This window comes from Macroventuria anomochaeta (genome assembly GCF_010093625.1).
Source record: "Macroventuria anomochaeta strain CBS 525.71 unplaced genomic scaffold BU25scaffold_12, whole genome shotgun sequence".
NCBI classification, from domain to species: domain Eukaryota; kingdom Fungi; phylum Ascomycota; class Dothideomycetes; order Pleosporales; family Didymellaceae; genus Macroventuria; species Macroventuria anomochaeta.
Window position 1 is genome coordinate 259,192 of NW_022985373.1, and position 15,273 is coordinate 274,464.

A 15,273-nucleotide genomic window follows, 5' to 3' on the forward strand; every position below is an offset into this window, starting at 1 on the left:
GAGGTTATACTCATGCCATGGTCAAAGCACAGCAAGGTCGAACATGTACAAAGATCGTGATTGCTTCCGCACCAGGCTCTCCGTCTTACGACCACAGTTCCTTATGGTGTAATATTTGTATTCGCTATGCCATCATCTATCGAACACGCAAATTGGCCTAAGCCAGGATGCTATGCCATATGCTTGCATGAAGGAAATCCAATGTATCCGGGTATCCTACGCCCAAACAACATGATATCTATCCAAGCGCGCGTTTCTTCGGCTTCTTCCTCAGCTTTAATGGCTCAGGCTTCGACAGAACCAACTCGTCATCCGCATCATCCGCGCACTACGCCGATGTACTAACATTTCTCTTCGTATAAGGGTATCCACGTGAGTTCGCAGCTGATCGAACCAAAGTTGGCTTCGGCGTCGACAGTGATATGGACCGTCTCAGCGAGAGTCCGGCGACAATCTCAACAAGCCTCTCCCTCATGACCTTCATCGGACTCGAGTCTTCCTCCGGCACATCAATGCTGTGAGAGTGTCAGTACACCCGCCAAGCGCAGCACAACAACTCCCTTCGCTCACTGATACAGCTTAATCGTCTTGTTCCTGACCTCCTCACACTGCTCCAGCGCCTGTATATGCCTCTCTTGCGCAATCTTCCACATCGTCATGACAGCCTCGTCTTCCTCCATCCTGTTGAGGTAGCTGGCAAAACCAAGCTTCTTGGTAGTCTCGCCGCGGTTGTGGATGAAGCGGTCGTCGAGGTCTTCTAGCTCGGCGCTTCGCGAGGCAAAGTGCGCGGTGATGCCTTTGCTGAAGGCGTTGAAGGATCTGACGTAGCCTTCCATGTGGCTGAAGTAGGCGTCGGTGGTGGCTTGGTCGAGCTTCAGCGGTGGGTGGGGAGCAGCAGGGACTGGAGGGAATTTAAGGGTGCGGGCAGCGTTTGGCTTCGTGGGATGTGTGGATGAGGCCTGCGATTGGAATGGGAGTGTGTCCTTGAGCGCATCGAGTTCTGAGAGACCACCATTCTGGGTAGGCAGGAAGGGCTCGACGGTCGCGATACCTGAGAGGCCGTTCAGACCTGGAGCGGAAGGCGTGCCAACGGTGGCAGGAGAAGGCGCAGTCTTTGGAGGCACAGAGCCTGTCCTCCTTGCCTTGTCTTTTCTTGGCGACGATGGTGCTGTCTTCGGTCTTGTAGCGGAGGTACTGGCGTTCGCGGTCGGCGGTGTGTCCGAGTCGATGTCCATCTCGTCAGGTTCGCCTGTTGGCTCTTCTGCAGTTGCCTGATACTTTGGCCGGGACTTCTCCGTATGGTCTTGCGCTTTTGGCACGGATGGCTTGCGTGGAGGTTTCTGCCGTTTTACAGTCTCCAAGTTCTTGCGATCAGAGACTTCGTTCGGCAACGCCCAGCTCGGCTCCTTGAAAGTTTCACTCCAAACCTCTGGACTGAACTTTGCGGTGTGAGGCATAGCCTCGGGAGGAGGGGCAAACTTGGCCTGAGGAGGTGGACCTGGAGGCGGCGGACCTGGAGGCGGCGGAGGCATGTAGCCGAACTGTGTCTTAAACGCGTTTCCTGCCGGTGGGTTTGTGGGTGTCGTTCGTTGAGATGCAGCTCTTCCTCGTGTAGGCGATTGTCGACCCTTGTTAGTCGCACCTGGCTGCACGTTAGGTGCGAAGTAATCGGCACTGCCTTGAAACTTTCCATGCCAATCGGATGGTGAGAACTTCATGTTGATGCTTTCCTCGCTCCTGCTCTTGAAACTATTGGGCACGTTTCCAGGCGGAGGAGCAGTTTGCTTTGGTGGTGGAGTCGCAAAGGCATTCTGGTTCCAAGTGGGAGGCGGCGGGTGTGGGGCTTTTGGTGGTGCATGTGCTCGTTGCTTGTTTCCTGTACTTGCTCGGAAGACCTCAGCTTCCGACTCGTCGCTCGAGTCTGGGTACATTTGCGGGAACTGGCCTCTACCCGAGCTACCACTATACGAATTTCGTTGTTGCCTCCGCCCTGAGTCTGAGTACGAGCCTGCTTCGTTCGAAGGACTAGGCTGGTGTGAGTGTGACGGAGACTTACGCATGCTTGCGGACCTTCCAATACCCTCCTCGCGCATTCCTGCAGCCTTGGAGTAGTACGGCGTCCGTACACGATTGCCCTCAGAGTACGGAACATTGACGTTTGGCGAACTTGATTCGGCAGGCGTGGGAGGTGTCGCAGTCGGGCGGGCGTAGCTTGATCGATATCCTCCAGACTTTGCCGGCCCTTCATCTGCCCCTGGTGTTCCTGGGTTGAAGCCAGTCTTCGAGGACGGCACCCTGGTACTCTGACTGCGCCCAAAGGGTGTGCCATTTGGATTGTTTGGATTGTTTGGATTTGTGGGGTTATATGGGCGAGGCTCTTCAGGCCGGGCGCCACTCTTCATCTTCTGCCATGCTGTGAAGACATTTGCGCGGTCCTGTGAGTCTTTCGGCCCTGAATGTGGGCGTTGCGCTGTCGGCGGCGGGCGAAAGTTTTTGTTTGTGAATCTATCCTGTCCGCTGTTGTACGTCTGGTGGTGCTGTGGTGGGGGCGGCCGTTGTGGCTGAGGTTGGGGCTTTGGGGGCGGAGGGCGGTAGTAGGAGCCGCTGGGCGTAGTCGTTGTGTAGGTGTTACGCGGTGGAGGAGGCGGTCGAGCTCGTGGTGTGTTCGGCGTATTCGTGGGTATGTTCAGGCTGCGGTACTTCCTCCTCTCGTTATCATACTTCTGCCGCTGCGTTGGATCACACAGAACCTCGTGAGCAGCCTGAATCTCTTGGAACTTTACGACGAACTCTGCCTCGTGCCCTGGATTGCGGTCGGGGTGGTATTGCAGGGCGAGTGTGCGGAAGGCTTTGCGGATCTCGTTCTCGCTGGCGTTGGCAGCGACTTTCAGGTCTGCATAGTAATTTCGCGTGGCATCAGCTTTGACCATGGCGGGCGATCTGGTTTGCGCCGTGCGCGTCCAAGTGAGGCGAAAGCCCCAGTGCGGGTGTTTGTAGTCTTGAACACTAGGCAGACGCGGTCCCTGAACTGCGCTTGGTGCACTGTCTCACTGCTATGTCGTGAGGCGGAGCGGCTCAGATGATGAACCCTAGGGCGCGTGAACATGTGAACATTGCTAGGTGAAAGCTGAATTCAGCAGCTGGATATTTCTGCTGGGCGTCAGATCACCAACGGCATGTCGTCACAGGCTTTGGTGCTGGTGTGTGTGCATCTGGTCGCGATTGGCCGTGGAGTTTGTTTTCGCTGGCAGTGGGAGTTGGGCTCCTAGGTAACGAACCAGCCCTATGGCCGTCACCACCGAGCTCAGGGCATCCTTGTCTTGCTTCACCCAGCCTACAGCTGAACAGAAAGGGGCCGTAAACTCATCAAATCAACATGTAGGAATCAACTGCAGTGTCACCCGCAATGTGGAGTCCTGCTGGCTGTGATCTCACCACATGTCATGCAATAGGGCTGCAGTGCACCGGTGAGATCAGCATCCAAGACCACTTTCAAGGCACTGCGCCGCTCGAACAAGCCGCAACCTAGCCTCAGCCGCATTGATCCAAATCTTTGGATAACTACAAGTTTGGCTAAAATGCTCGTGTGCCTTTGGATTGCTCAGTAGCATTTTGCCTGCATCTTAGTCAGGAACGGAGCACGAGTTGCCCCGGTTGACAGCTCCAGGGATCTGCTGGAGGACTCGATAAGGAAAGCACGCTAAGATAAGGTCGACACCTGAGGCGCGACATCAATGAAACGCTGCATCCTTCAGCATCGCCTCAGCAAATGCGCAATTAGAATATGTCAAAGCCGAAATCATGTCTCTTACGAAGTTTTGCTTCCTCAGGCTCTTCGAGCATCCTCCATAGTAATCTTATCTTCTGAAGATACCAATATCACCAGCCTACATTACGCGCCCGCTCAGGCCCCACCCGTTCATCACGTTGTTACATCATGCTGGAGTATCGACGTCCCTCCTGCATCGAAGCACCCACAATGTCTTCCGCCATCCAGACGGTCCCATTCCAGCCACCTAAAAAGTTCCAAAGACCGAAGGCAGATGCGCCATGGCACCAGTACCTCACCATCGACCTGATATGGTACGTGCTAGGCTACACCGTCTTCCACCCATTTGTCTCGTGGATCGTTGTCCTGTGTCTGCGCGCGCAGTACACCAAGTATGAGGCGCCTGAGATGCGCATCGCGATTGGCTGGTCCATTGCGATGAGCGCCATTGGCATCTTTGGAATTGTCAGCGACAGAATCGCATTCGGCGCGCATAGGGAAGTCGACCTGAGTGAAGAGGTCATCGTCATCACTGGTGGTGTTGACGGACTGGGAGGACTGTTGGCGGAGACGTATGGGATGAGGAACGCCAACGTCGCCGTCTTGGACCTGAAGACCGTAGACAAGGATGAAGCAGAGGCGAAGGGTGTGGCCTACTACCAGTGCGATGTCGGAGATGCGCAGCAAGTCGAAGCTGCGGCAGCGAAGATTGTCAAGGACGTGAGCAGCTACTGAACGCGTTGTTAATATGGAATTCAAATACTGACATACCCAGCTCGGTCCTCCAACAATCCTGATCAATAATGCCGGCATCGTCCACACCAAATCGATCCTCGCCTCCACCGCCGCCGAAGTCGAGCAAACCTTCCGCGTAAATACGATGTCCCACTTCACAACCCTCCGTACATTCCTTCCACACATGCTCGCCGAAGGCCGTGGCACCATCGTTACCGTCTCATCCGTCCTTGGTCACCTGGGCGCCGCGAATCTCTCTGCATACTGCGCCTCGAAAGCTGCGCTCCTTGCGCTGCATCACTCGCTACGCGCCGAGCTTGCACACATACCTGGCGCAAAAGAGATCAAGACAATACTGGTTCAGCCTGGGCAAATGAGTACGAAGATGTTTGAGCACGTACACGCGCCAAGCAAGTTCTTTGGGCCACTTGTTACACCCGCAGAGATGGCACAGAGGATCATCAAGTTGGTGGAGAGAGGCGAGAGTGGAGAGGTTGCGTTGCCACTGTACTCGAGGTACATACAGGTTCTTGGATGCTTGCCATTTGGGATACAGCACATTGCTAGGAGATGGAGTGGACTAGACACGGCGGTGGAAGATGGCAAATCAAAGGTGAAGAAGGAGGTGGGCGAGAAGATTTAAGAAGTAACTCGACAGGGAGTCTCAAAAAGGAACAATGCCATGTTAACCCTCGATCGAGTAGAGCAATTTTGCAACACAACCTTCACCGCGTGCCTCCATGACCTCGATTCCACTTCCTCGAGAAGCTATGGCACAGGGAACGAGAGTTGTCTCGGCTCACCATCACTACATTTTGACGGCCCCGAGCTTTGGAAGGAAATTTACCATAACAAATACCGGAAACGGTGGTCCCTGGTGATCCTGTTTTCGTGCTACTACACGGCCAGGTTCTAGTAGTCGTGCTCGCGTCCAGGTCCAAGAAAACTCAGTCATTTAACGTTGTTAAGCATAGTTCTCACCGCGCACAACACCTCATTTATTGCCACGTATCTCGCAGCGAGGGACTATTGTTATACTGCTTTTTGACTGCTTGGATACTATGGCAGACCGAACAACCCAGCATGCAGTGGAGGATAGCGCTGCTGAGATCAAAGAAGTAAGAATCAAGATGAAGCCTGAAGGTACCGTTGAACGAATGCACGACAACAAGCTCTGTTTGTTATTCAAGCTGGCCACTCTTCCACTGGTGTCTATTGTGGGTGCGTGCCTACATAAACCCTTCCAGCCTTCCTCAAACCATCTTTCCTTTCCTCCACAAGACAACCGACGAGATTGTAATGATGATCATACTCTCGTCCAAGACAGGGCCCGGCGACCGCACAATCCTGTCGTTCGTTAACATTGTTCTCTCAGAAATTTCCGTATGTCTCGGATTTTCGGCATTGTTGGCCGTATGGCAAAAGCTGTTGCAGTAGATGCAATAAATGAATGTGTAATCACGCAGGGCAGTAAGTCAGGGTGGATCTGCGCAAAGCAGAAAAATCAGTGTATTCTGTTCTTGTTGTCCTGTGATTGCTCCTCACCAGACCCTCAGCAGGGTTTGTTTACATGACGTATGTATCGTGCAGCCAAGTGCAGAAGGTGCTTGTTGGAACGAGCAAGAGCACTGCACCAACACACGTGGCACACATGACTTCCTTACTCCATAAACTGTCACAAAATCCAATGGCTTCGGACATGGAGGACTTTGTTGACTTTCGCTTGCTATTGCTTTCGGGCTGGTTGCAGAAACAGAAGCAAGATATTCCGACAGAGATCATCAGAAAGCAAAGACCCAAATGTCCATAGGTTGCACTTTCGAACACACCAGACCATGCAGTTAGAAGTGAAGGATGAAAATCAGCTGCTGCATGATGCGGGCGCAGCAATCAACCGCGACAGTTGAACCAGTGTCGGTGCTATCTTGAGTGCCTTCACGCTGATCTCTGGCTAGCTGTGACGATCCCGCCAACACCGTCGACTTTAGCTAATAAAATGGCTTTCTACACGGTTGCATCTCCCCTCCGGGATTCGCGGATCAGGTTGATAAGCAGCTACGATCAGTTCCCTTCCTGGCAAGTAGAAACCGTAGTCAATTAGCAAGCCGCACAGCAACGCATGAGCGAGGGTGGTGTTTTACGGAGGATACATGGGAAACGACCATGGTTCAGTGGTGCAATGCAACGTCCAGCCAGGGACACCCACTTCGACATTATCACTCGGCTTCGCAAACAGTATGACTGGCTTGGCTTTCGATGTCGCATGCGGCACCACTGCTGACGACATGGCTCTTACCATTCGGCAATCCAGTCTCGCCAGAACTACGAAATCCCAGGAACACCCCCGCTTCTATGTTACGCTCTGTTTCTCAACAATCATCTCTTCTTACCAGAAGCAACAGACCTCAGGGGCACCCGCTTGGCTATTACGCCTCTGTCCTTTGACAGTCAAGTCATCTTGCTGGAATATAATACCCTAGGGATATTATGGACCGACTAATACCGCAACAGCTACTACTACAGAACTCCTAGAACCCGCAAACCCTGCCCACGATGCAGAAGACTCAACCTCCGCCAACAGTAACACTGCGTCCCACCCATTCCGCTCCTTCACGCTTGCCATACGTCGCCTAAAGCAATCAGCAGCCCGCGCCAACAGCTTCTACACCCGGAACATCAATCAGCTGCAGCCGCAGATCGACCTCATAAGCACAGTCGCCACGCAAGTGCGCCCGGAGACCCGACGTGTGCTGGGAGGAAGGCAGTGGCAGCTGTTGCTCGCGAGAGACGACTACAAACAACTTTGAGAAGAGGCGATGGAGCACAAGGCCCATCTAAGCGGTGTTATCACGAAATCAGAAGAGGGTGGAAGGAAGTTGCGGACTAGTGAGGTGGTGAGCAAAGCGGAGCAGGAGTAATTACTTCGGATGATGGTGGTGCCGGCTCATTGGAGGCAGTGAGATGGATGATGCACGATTGGGAATGTGGAGAGGAATGTGATGCAGACGTCATGAATTCGAGGTACGGAGCTTCTGGGATTCGAACTCGAGGACTACATAACAAAAGGGACGCTGGACTAAGAGATACCCACTCAACGCCGTCTAGCCATAATTTGGGCCCATCTAGATGATATGAAAAGATGCCATGTTTCGCCGATCGTAAACGCCTGATTAAGGAGGGAAAATCGAAGACGTGCAACTCAGGCACATGTGTGGGTCTGCCTCATGCAGCCCATCTCTTCTTCCACCTCGTTGAGGCAGCCGGATTTCGCCCTGCTTCTTGCTCCTCAGACTGGTATAATGCTTTCGCACTTGCCTGTGTCTCTTGAGCCTTTTCAACCTCAAGTTTCTTCTTCTCCTCAATCTCCTTCAGCCTCTCCACATTCACTTTCTCCTTCTTCGCCTGATCCTTCTTCTGCCTCTCAATCCTCTCCAGCCTCGCCTTATTATGCTTCTCTTGCTCTTTCTGCTCATGCTCCTGCTTAGCGATCTCAGCAGCAACCTGCACCTTAGTTAACTCCTTTTCCTCTTCTTTCTCTCTCTTCTCTTCTAGGCCCTTTTTATAAGCCTCTTCGTCCCTGACTCTCTGTGCCTCGTTGTCATCTTCGAGTTCATGCATCCACACTCCCTTTCCGTCGTCGATCACTTGTTTCAGCTGCGCCAGTGTACCGCACACACCATCCACCTCGCCCCAGGGCAGCCAGATCTGCTCTTTCGATGTCCATATTCCACCACGTCCGCCGCGCTGGTCCCAGGATCGATCGCCGCCGACGAGAGAGTTGTGATACCCGTTCGGGCTCTGCGGAGTGCGGAAGTACTGGCGCAGGAGGGCGCGCTTGTGTGGGGCGAACCACAGATGATTGAACGAGATTTGGGCGCTTGGAATGCCGGAGGACTTCGGGTCATGGATGGCGTCGGGAACACGAAGAATCAGCGCGGGGATCGCGCCAGTATACGTGTTCTGAATCAGTGGAATCTTGGACCAGTGTGTACGGCGGTCAGGGAGCCAGTCCAGGTCAAAGTCGAAGTCGAGCTTGTCGATGTAGGCGGGCTTGTTAGTGTCAGGGGAGGGGTTGTGCAGATATAAATTTGGACTCCAGAAGGGGAGCTTGCTGGAAAGAAGGGTAGGCGGGAGGGAGAGGTGCGGCGTGATGGTTTTGGGGTGGCGGTATTTGGATAAGTCGGTTGAGTTTTCGTGGACCAGGGGAACGAGTTCATCCAGAGTAGTGTAGAGAAGAGGCTGGAAGAGCGTATGCGTGTAATCAAGACCGATGGAATACTCGTACTGTTTCCCAGGTCGAATGGTAAGATTGGCAGCCTCCAGCCGTCGCTCGGCCGCCACATGCTCTTCTACTGCTTTCCCCACCCATTCTCGCAGCTTGGAGGTTGCAGATTTACCCTCTGTCAACGCTGCATCGCGTATTAACTGTTGTTCGCCAAACATAGTGGCGATTACCGACTGCATTGTCTGCTTCTCGGTGTGTTCTTTCTCATACTTCTTCAAAGCTGCATCAAAGAAGACCCTCAGGTCCTTCGCAGGCCCCATCACAACTCTGGAGTCCAGGTACTTTGCAGGCAGATCTTCCGTACTGGTAGTCTCTTCACCGGCACCGTATATGTCGTCTGGTAGTATGGAACTGGGTGCCAATTTGCAAGCCGTGTCGTCTCCCTCGCACACCTTCTCAGCACCAAAGATGATCGTCTGATTGAACTTTTGAAGCTTGTTCTCGTCCAGGCCATACTTCTTGAGCAGTCGCGCATTCGCATATTCCAACACCGCCTCATACTGCTTGATGATGACGTCGCTCGGCAGCTGGAACCAAGTATCCTGACCATCCACGATCAATAGCAGATCCTCATCATGCACCAACTTCTCATTGTGAAGGTACTCGCGTATCCCAAACAGCGTTTGCCTTTCCTTATGTCCTGGCGAGATGAACGTCTGGTGAAAGCCGACAGCGGTCGGTGGAGGGTAGTTGAGCAGCATCGCCGACAGTGTCGACTTGCAGAAAGCATCTGAGTTCTTCTCCGAGGTCATCAGCAGGTGGAAGTTCGGTGTCGTTTTCTCGAGCTTCGGTGGTACGTGATCAATCTCGCCGTTCTCGAGCTGCAATGTTGTATTCGATGGAGCTTCGAAGGGCGTTTTCGTGAGCTTCGGCAAGCTGGGTAGGTAGGGACGCCATTGGTGTTCGGCGAGGGCATGGTATCGTCCGGTGATGGCTTCGGAGTGCCGTACGCCTACGACGCCAAGTATGAATGTGAGGACGAAGACGGAAAGGAGCAATGTTCGCCCTCGTCTTGAACAGAGCCATTGGACCGCTGCTTTTCCTATCTCTGTTGGTGACTGTCGAGGAGACATGGGCATGGGCAGCATCGCATCGCCCGCCATAATGGATAAGCTGGTGAAGCCTCACAAGACTCGATATCGAGGATGTGGTTCGTCTGGCGACAGCGCAGAGGGACTCGACGACGAAGGAAGGAGCGACCCCAACATGTGCATCCCCCAATGCTACCAAACAACGAATAACCTTCAGCCTCGTGCGTCCGAGCCGTTCCTAAGTAACCGTCCAACGTTCCTTCGATGACGCCGCCGTTCCGCCGTTCTTACGCGTCACCTCCACAAGTCCTAGATAGACCCTGCAATCTTGCGAAACGCGGCTTCGCTCTGCGATGAAGGGTGCGACAGCTGTAAGGGACAACATGTCAAGGGAAGAGTGAAACTGCGCAACCATTACTCTAAATTTCTTGGGAGCTTCCCAGTGCGCAGCAAAGAGGCGTTGAGGACAGCCAGCCAGTGGTGGTCTGGCCCGCCATCCAGATACCCTGGTCGCGAGCTAGGCTGTACAGAAGATGGGCTTCCCGCTTTCGGGTAGTCGCGATCTGCAAATAGATCATCACAGATGATGTGCTCGTAAGTCTTATCGACACTTATCTTGACCGTGCGGAGTGATTTTTCGAAGCTGGATTGGTGTTGCCTGACAGCTGTTGCATCTGGTTTCCTTGTTTTGCAAGATTGCGAACGTTGACAGAAAACGGTGTTTCAACGCTCGTGCACATAGTTGGAAACAAGATCCACTGCGGGTACGCTAACCGCGCAAGGGGTGACACGGGGATCACGACCCACGCCGGCGCGTCCGCTGACAGCTGATGAGGCTGAACTTGATGCATCGAAAAGGAGACCTCGAAACTACTGCAGGTCCGAAGAGCTCGTATCTTGCACTGCAAAGTCTTAACAGCACACCGAAGCTTGCACCAAGACAGTGTCTCAGAGCATTGGAGGACGAGAACGGGCGGGTGCAACCAGCTGTACTATGTGAGTGCATACACCTGCTCAATAGAGATGGTCGTTTTTGTGTTACGCCAGGTTAGCGGACGACAAAAGTGTCAGAACGAGCGACAACGCGGCTGACTGACAGAGTTCAAGCTGATGTTTGGATCTAACACATTCATCGAGCAATCAATTACATTTCGTCTCACTCTCCTTGATCCACTCGCATTTCTTCTCAGCTCGGCCCCCTGTTGTACCATATCATCACCGCCCGATGCTTCCTTTGCGCGTCTGCTCGTCTGCTTCCATATTGTATGGGCTTCTGAACCGGGCGAATCGTTCATTGTTTGACGCCTCGCAGCCCTTGTTTCGCAAGTTCGTACTCCGCGTGCCTTGAACCGGGTGAGTCTCTATCGTTTAACACGTCGTAATCCTTATACTTCGCGTGATATCTCTCGACTTGATTTGCTCTTGAGCTTGTCGGCAACAGTCGATCGAACGGCGCTGCACTTGTAGGGATGACGGGACTCAAGATGCAGGCGAAATCCTCTTCACAGAATTCAATATCAGCCACGGTTCTCTCCGCGTCTCCGCACGCGTCCACGGTGCCCCGGGCGCAGTAGCAGGCATCTTCACCTACCACAACGACACACAAGAATCCGACCTCGAGATCTTCACACGCGCCCCCGAGCAGTCCGTCCAATACTCCAACCAGCCCGTATCTTCAGGCGAGCCAGACTGGATGCCCATCCCAGGCGCGACCGTCAACTTCATGATGCCGCATGCGAAAACGTATACTGACTGGCACGTTCATAGACTCGATTGGACGCCAGTCCGAAGTGTCTTCTTCGTTAATGATGAATAGATGAATACGACGAATTTGCATATGCCTGTTGCGAGTCCGCCGAGTGGATTCTACATCGATATGTGGAGCGCGAACTCGACTTGGAACGGAAGCATGGAGATTGACATGAACGCAACGTTGGATATCTTGTGACCGAGATATTGTTCAACACGACTGAGACGGCTGAGATGAGTAGCGGGAAGAGGATTTGTGTGGTGGAGATTGGGAATGTGGTTGCGGTGAAGCAGTCGATGGGTGTCAGTACAAGTTGGCCGTCATGATCGATGCTTTTTGCGGTTATGGTATTTACGTTCGTACTGACGTAGAGTCGGAATGAGATGACACCTGCATTATTACCAAAGTGCGATTGCTCTTTCCCTTTTAGGTCGCCCGATAACTACGTGTAGTTTGTCGTTGTTTGCTCCTTCACCTTCTTGCTTCAGCAACTTTCACCTCATCAACCTCGACCCAACAATGTCCCCAGACGTTGCGTCGTCATCGGTGTATACGGCAACCTATAACATTGCTCTAGCGATCATAACGGCACCTCCCGTCCAAAGGCAGCATGACACCTTCACCTACGCGGAGCCTAGCTCGACAAAAAGCCCAACATCAGAAGCTGCTAGTCCAGCAATGCGAGAGTTGAACGAGCGAATGGTACTCGGAGCCAAAATCAGGGTCGAAAGGCTCGAGCGCGCCATCGACGGTGCTCAAATACGCATCCACTTTCGACAACTCGCCTATGAGCCACTGGCTGCAACGTTCATGGCTTCCGACCTGCGGTGAAAGAACACAGACCTCTGGGAGAGTCAGCTATCAGAAGAAAAGCTTACAGAAATTCAAAACCAGAGGGAGTGGTTGGTCACAGAGTTGGCTCATCTCGAGAAGGAGATCTGGAGAGCTAAGTTGGAGGGTGCGAGGACTCGACTTACTCAACCACTGAGATCGAAGCCAACGCTAAGGCAAGAGATGACTTTGGGATGATTTTAGAGCACTCACGGATGTGGCGGGACTTGGCTCATGTACTTCGTTGGTTTTAGGGCGGAAGACACATCGTAGGGTGGCCCCCCAAGTGTTAGCACCCCTGCTGCGCCATTTTACGCCCCAACAAGGCAAAAGTGTTCTATACTCGACCCTCGGTGAACATGAAGGCGGCATAATGATTGGAAATGTATATACGGCGAGGACGGCGAAAGGTGGTCTGTCTTCTGATTCGCTGAGCCTGGATACGCCTTCATCGTGAACACATTTGCCAAGCCTTGGGTCGCGCCTTATCAGAAGGCACTTCGCTGCCTACAAACACCTTCTTATCGTTTCTACCAGAGTGTTCCTTTGTATTCGGAATCGAAAAGGGGCCTGCCAATCTTCACAGCTCGCAGTTCAGTTTTGGCGAATACTCATCACTGCACGACACACCCCATCACAGTGCCCTCGCCCACGACGATGAAAACTCCATCCACAGCTCAGGTACCTCCGGTCAGCGAGAAGAGCACAAAGGAACAATCCGTCGCCGCCCAAACACTACAACGCAACTCCCTCAAACCCTTGCGCACAACTCCGCCTCTTCTAACCATTTTCACACCCCTCTCACTCCACACCTCGAAAACCTGTAGCCCATTTCCCGACATACGCCTGTTCACCCTTCCTATCCGGTAAGCGGTCTACTGCCTAATCGCCATCACATGGCTCACCAGCACAATAGCCAGCACACTATCTCTTGTGCTGGAATGCGTCTTCAGTATGGAAGGGTCGCTGAGAATGGCACCCTGGGGCTTAGGCAGCGTTCTGGAGAATGTATAAGGGTGGTTGGCTGCTGGCTGCTGGAATGATTGTGTATGAGGTTTTGCGGGAGCTGGGTGAGATGCAGATTGGTGTTGGGATGGTGTGCTAGATGTTGTTCCGAGGTAGTGAGGTTAGGAGATCTTCAAGATGGGTTGTGATTTTAGGAGGAGCCCGGCAGTGTGTTAGTGTGGGAAGTGGTTCCGAGGCTGACTGTTTTGGTGTTTTTCAGCGAGATGAAGCAACGAGAGGTATCGTAAATGCATTGTACGCTAAGCAAACCATGCCTAAAGTCCCACCATGCACGCCTGAACGATCAAGTAATCAGAGATGCCAAATGTGTTCGTGTGCCCGCTCTGCACTCCTTGTCTTCTCTTCTCAGTCCTCTTGTCCCATACCACTGAGGCAGTCAATCTACTCGAATTCCAGGCTGTCTCGCACACACTTCCTCACGCGCTTCTTAAACTCGGGTGTGTTCTCCCGCCACAGCGCTGCGGCCTCGACATTGGCCGGTGACTCGTCGTTCGGACTCGACAGCATCGAAATGACGGATAGTAGGATGGTCTCGGGTGTCTGGACGGGTGACCAGCGCTCTGCAGCTGACTCGTAGCCGTACTTATCTTCTTCGGGTGGGTGCAGGATCGAGATGCAGACCTCGCCGTTCTGGTAGACTAGCAATGTGTCAGTACGAATACTGAGAGTGGCCGAGGTGTCGAAGTCTTACTGTTTGGGTGGAAGATGGGTGTCTCGAAGCGCATTTTCGGTGGTAGCAGTGGATATTCGGGAGGGAAGTTCAGTCGTGCGCGGAAGAAACCACCTGGAAGCTGTCAGCTATACTTCGGCATATCTTCTGCCTTCTCTACGAACCTCCGTAGAACTTTGTGTCGTCGTCGATCATCAGCATGACTTCCCACTCGAAGACATTGTTGTCCGCCAGACCGCAGCTGATGCCTGATATGCTCTTGTCATTTTGCATTTGCTTGAGCTGGCGAGACAGCAGTCCTGCTGCAGCTGATGTAGAAGCCATCTTTGTATGTTGTGCTGGTCGTGTGCTTGTGTATCGAGCGAAGCTTGTATGAAGCTTGAATGAGGACAAGGTGGGGTCGATTAAAGACGAGCGCAGAGTGGGGCAGGTTTTGTCGAGAGGCAACCGCGGAGCGTTGCGATGATAGGCGTTGGTCGACGGAGCACGTGAGGCCTTTATATGTGCGGCGACAGCGTATATAAGGTGCTGGCGGTTCAGGCGCGTTGCTGTGTGCACGTCAAAGGCGACCGAGGCGATGGTGGGGCTGTCCTAGCAATGGCGGGCGTTTGGCAGGGGTCTCAATGGATAGATAGCAATTCTGTAGCAGATTGAGGCGACAGCGACCGAATGTGTGCAGTTTCGCAGAGACTTTAGAGCGGCGTGGGTATAAAAATATGTGAAGAAGCAAACATCCGAGGTCGTGAGCACCTTCCCGTCGACGTGCTCATGGGTGGCGTCAGAAGCCAAGGCTAGCAGGGGCCCTTTCAGCGCCTTTCCAGCGGCCGACTTCCTCTTTCTCTCACTTGCGCATCTTCACCGTCTCAAAGCCATCTTGAACCGTCACGCGGCTGAGGTTCCTGTTGTTGACTCTGTAGGGCTGCGCTGAAATGGCAAAGAAGAGACAGGATGAATATTGGGCAAGGTTGAAAGGACGACCGCGGCATTCGAGGACTTCCCTTTCCGCACTGTCCGCGTCATGTATTTCTAGATGCAAGCTTCATGTTGTAACGCGAAGAAGTGGGACATGATCAGAACGGTTCTCAGACAACAGTCGTCAACCGAGCCAAACATCTCAGCGCACGCTCAGCCAGGGCCTGAACCCCTCGTACCTGACGGTCGCCCCGGCCGCCCAGA

The 15,273-nt window shown here is 53.3% G+C and overlaps 4 protein-coding genes across 4 annotated transcripts; 1 reads left to right on the forward strand and 3 right to left on the reverse strand.

The window, feature by feature from the left end:
* Positions 1-456: 456 nt before the first annotated feature.
* On the reverse strand, positions 457-3,108 carry BU25DRAFT_30694 (uncharacterized protein). Its single transcript, XM_033702077.1, has one exon. It carries the CDS (start codon positions 2,928-2,930, stop codon positions 567-569), a length of 2,364 nt encoding a protein of 787 aa, XP_033562888.1. The 5' UTR covers positions 2,931-3,108; the 3' UTR covers positions 457-566.
* Positions 3,109-3,534: 426 nt separating this feature from the next.
* BU25DRAFT_409725 (short chain dehydrogenase/reductase) lies at positions 3,535-5,527 on the forward strand. Its single transcript, XM_033706117.1, has 2 exons — positions 3,535-4,489; positions 4,545-5,527. The coding sequence occupies exons 1-2, from the start codon at positions 3,980-3,982 to the stop codon at positions 5,145-5,147; spliced, it is 1,113 nt and encodes a 370-aa protein (XP_033562889.1). The 5' UTR covers positions 3,535-3,979; the 3' UTR covers positions 5,148-5,527.
* Positions 5,528-7,473: 1,946 nt separating this feature from the next.
* On the reverse strand, positions 7,474-9,975 carry BU25DRAFT_30730 (uncharacterized protein). The gene has a single exon (XM_033702080.1). The coding sequence runs from the start codon at positions 9,890-9,892 to the stop codon at positions 7,727-7,729; it is 2,166 nt and encodes a 721-aa protein (XP_033562890.1). The 5' UTR covers positions 9,893-9,975; the 3' UTR covers positions 7,474-7,726.
* A 3,689-nt stretch (positions 9,976-13,664) lies between these two features.
* On the reverse strand, positions 13,665-14,813 carry BU25DRAFT_409730 (ubiquitin-conjugating enzyme E2 15). The gene is made up of 3 exons (XM_033706118.1): positions 14,262-14,813; positions 14,119-14,211; positions 13,665-14,065 (listed from the first exon to the last, which is right to left on the reverse strand). Exons 1-3 carry the CDS (start codon positions 14,419-14,421, stop codon positions 13,809-13,811), a joined length of 510 nt encoding a protein of 169 aa, XP_033562891.1. The 5' UTR covers positions 14,422-14,813; the 3' UTR covers positions 13,665-13,808.
* Between the last annotated feature and the right edge of the window lie 460 nt (positions 14,814-15,273).

What these genes read in the sequence shown, in the direction of transcription:
- BU25DRAFT_30694 (XM_033702077.1), bottom strand. Translation starts at nt 2,930, where the DNA reads ATGGTCAAAGCTGATGCCACGCGAAATTACTATGCAGACCTGAAAGTC.
- BU25DRAFT_409725 (XM_033706117.1), top strand. Translation starts at nt 3,980, where the DNA reads ATGTCTTCCGCCATCCAGACGGTCCCATTCCAGCCACCTAAAAAGTTC. An exon ending in CAGCGAAGATTGTCAAGGAC is followed by an intron (nt 4,490 to 4,544) that starts GTGAGCAGCTAC and finishes TGACATACCCAG; the next exon opens with CTCGGTCCTCCAACAATCCT.
- BU25DRAFT_30730 (XM_033702080.1), bottom strand. Translation starts at nt 9,892, where the DNA reads ATGGCGGGCGATGCGATGCTGCCCATGCCCATGTCTCCTCGACAGTCA.
- BU25DRAFT_409730 (XM_033706118.1), bottom strand. Translation starts at nt 14,421, where the DNA reads ATGGCTTCTACATCAGCTGCAGCAGGACTGCTGTCTCGCCAGCTCAAG. An exon ending in CGACACAAAGTTCTACGGAG is followed by an intron (nt 14,212 to 14,261) that starts GTTCGTAGAGAA and finishes GACAGCTTCCAG; the next exon opens with GTGGTTTCTTCCGCGCACGA. An exon ending in ACCCATCTTCCACCCAAACA is followed by an intron (nt 14,066 to 14,118) that starts GTAAGACTTCGA and finishes ACACATTGCTAG; the next exon opens with TCTACCAGAACGGCGAGGTC.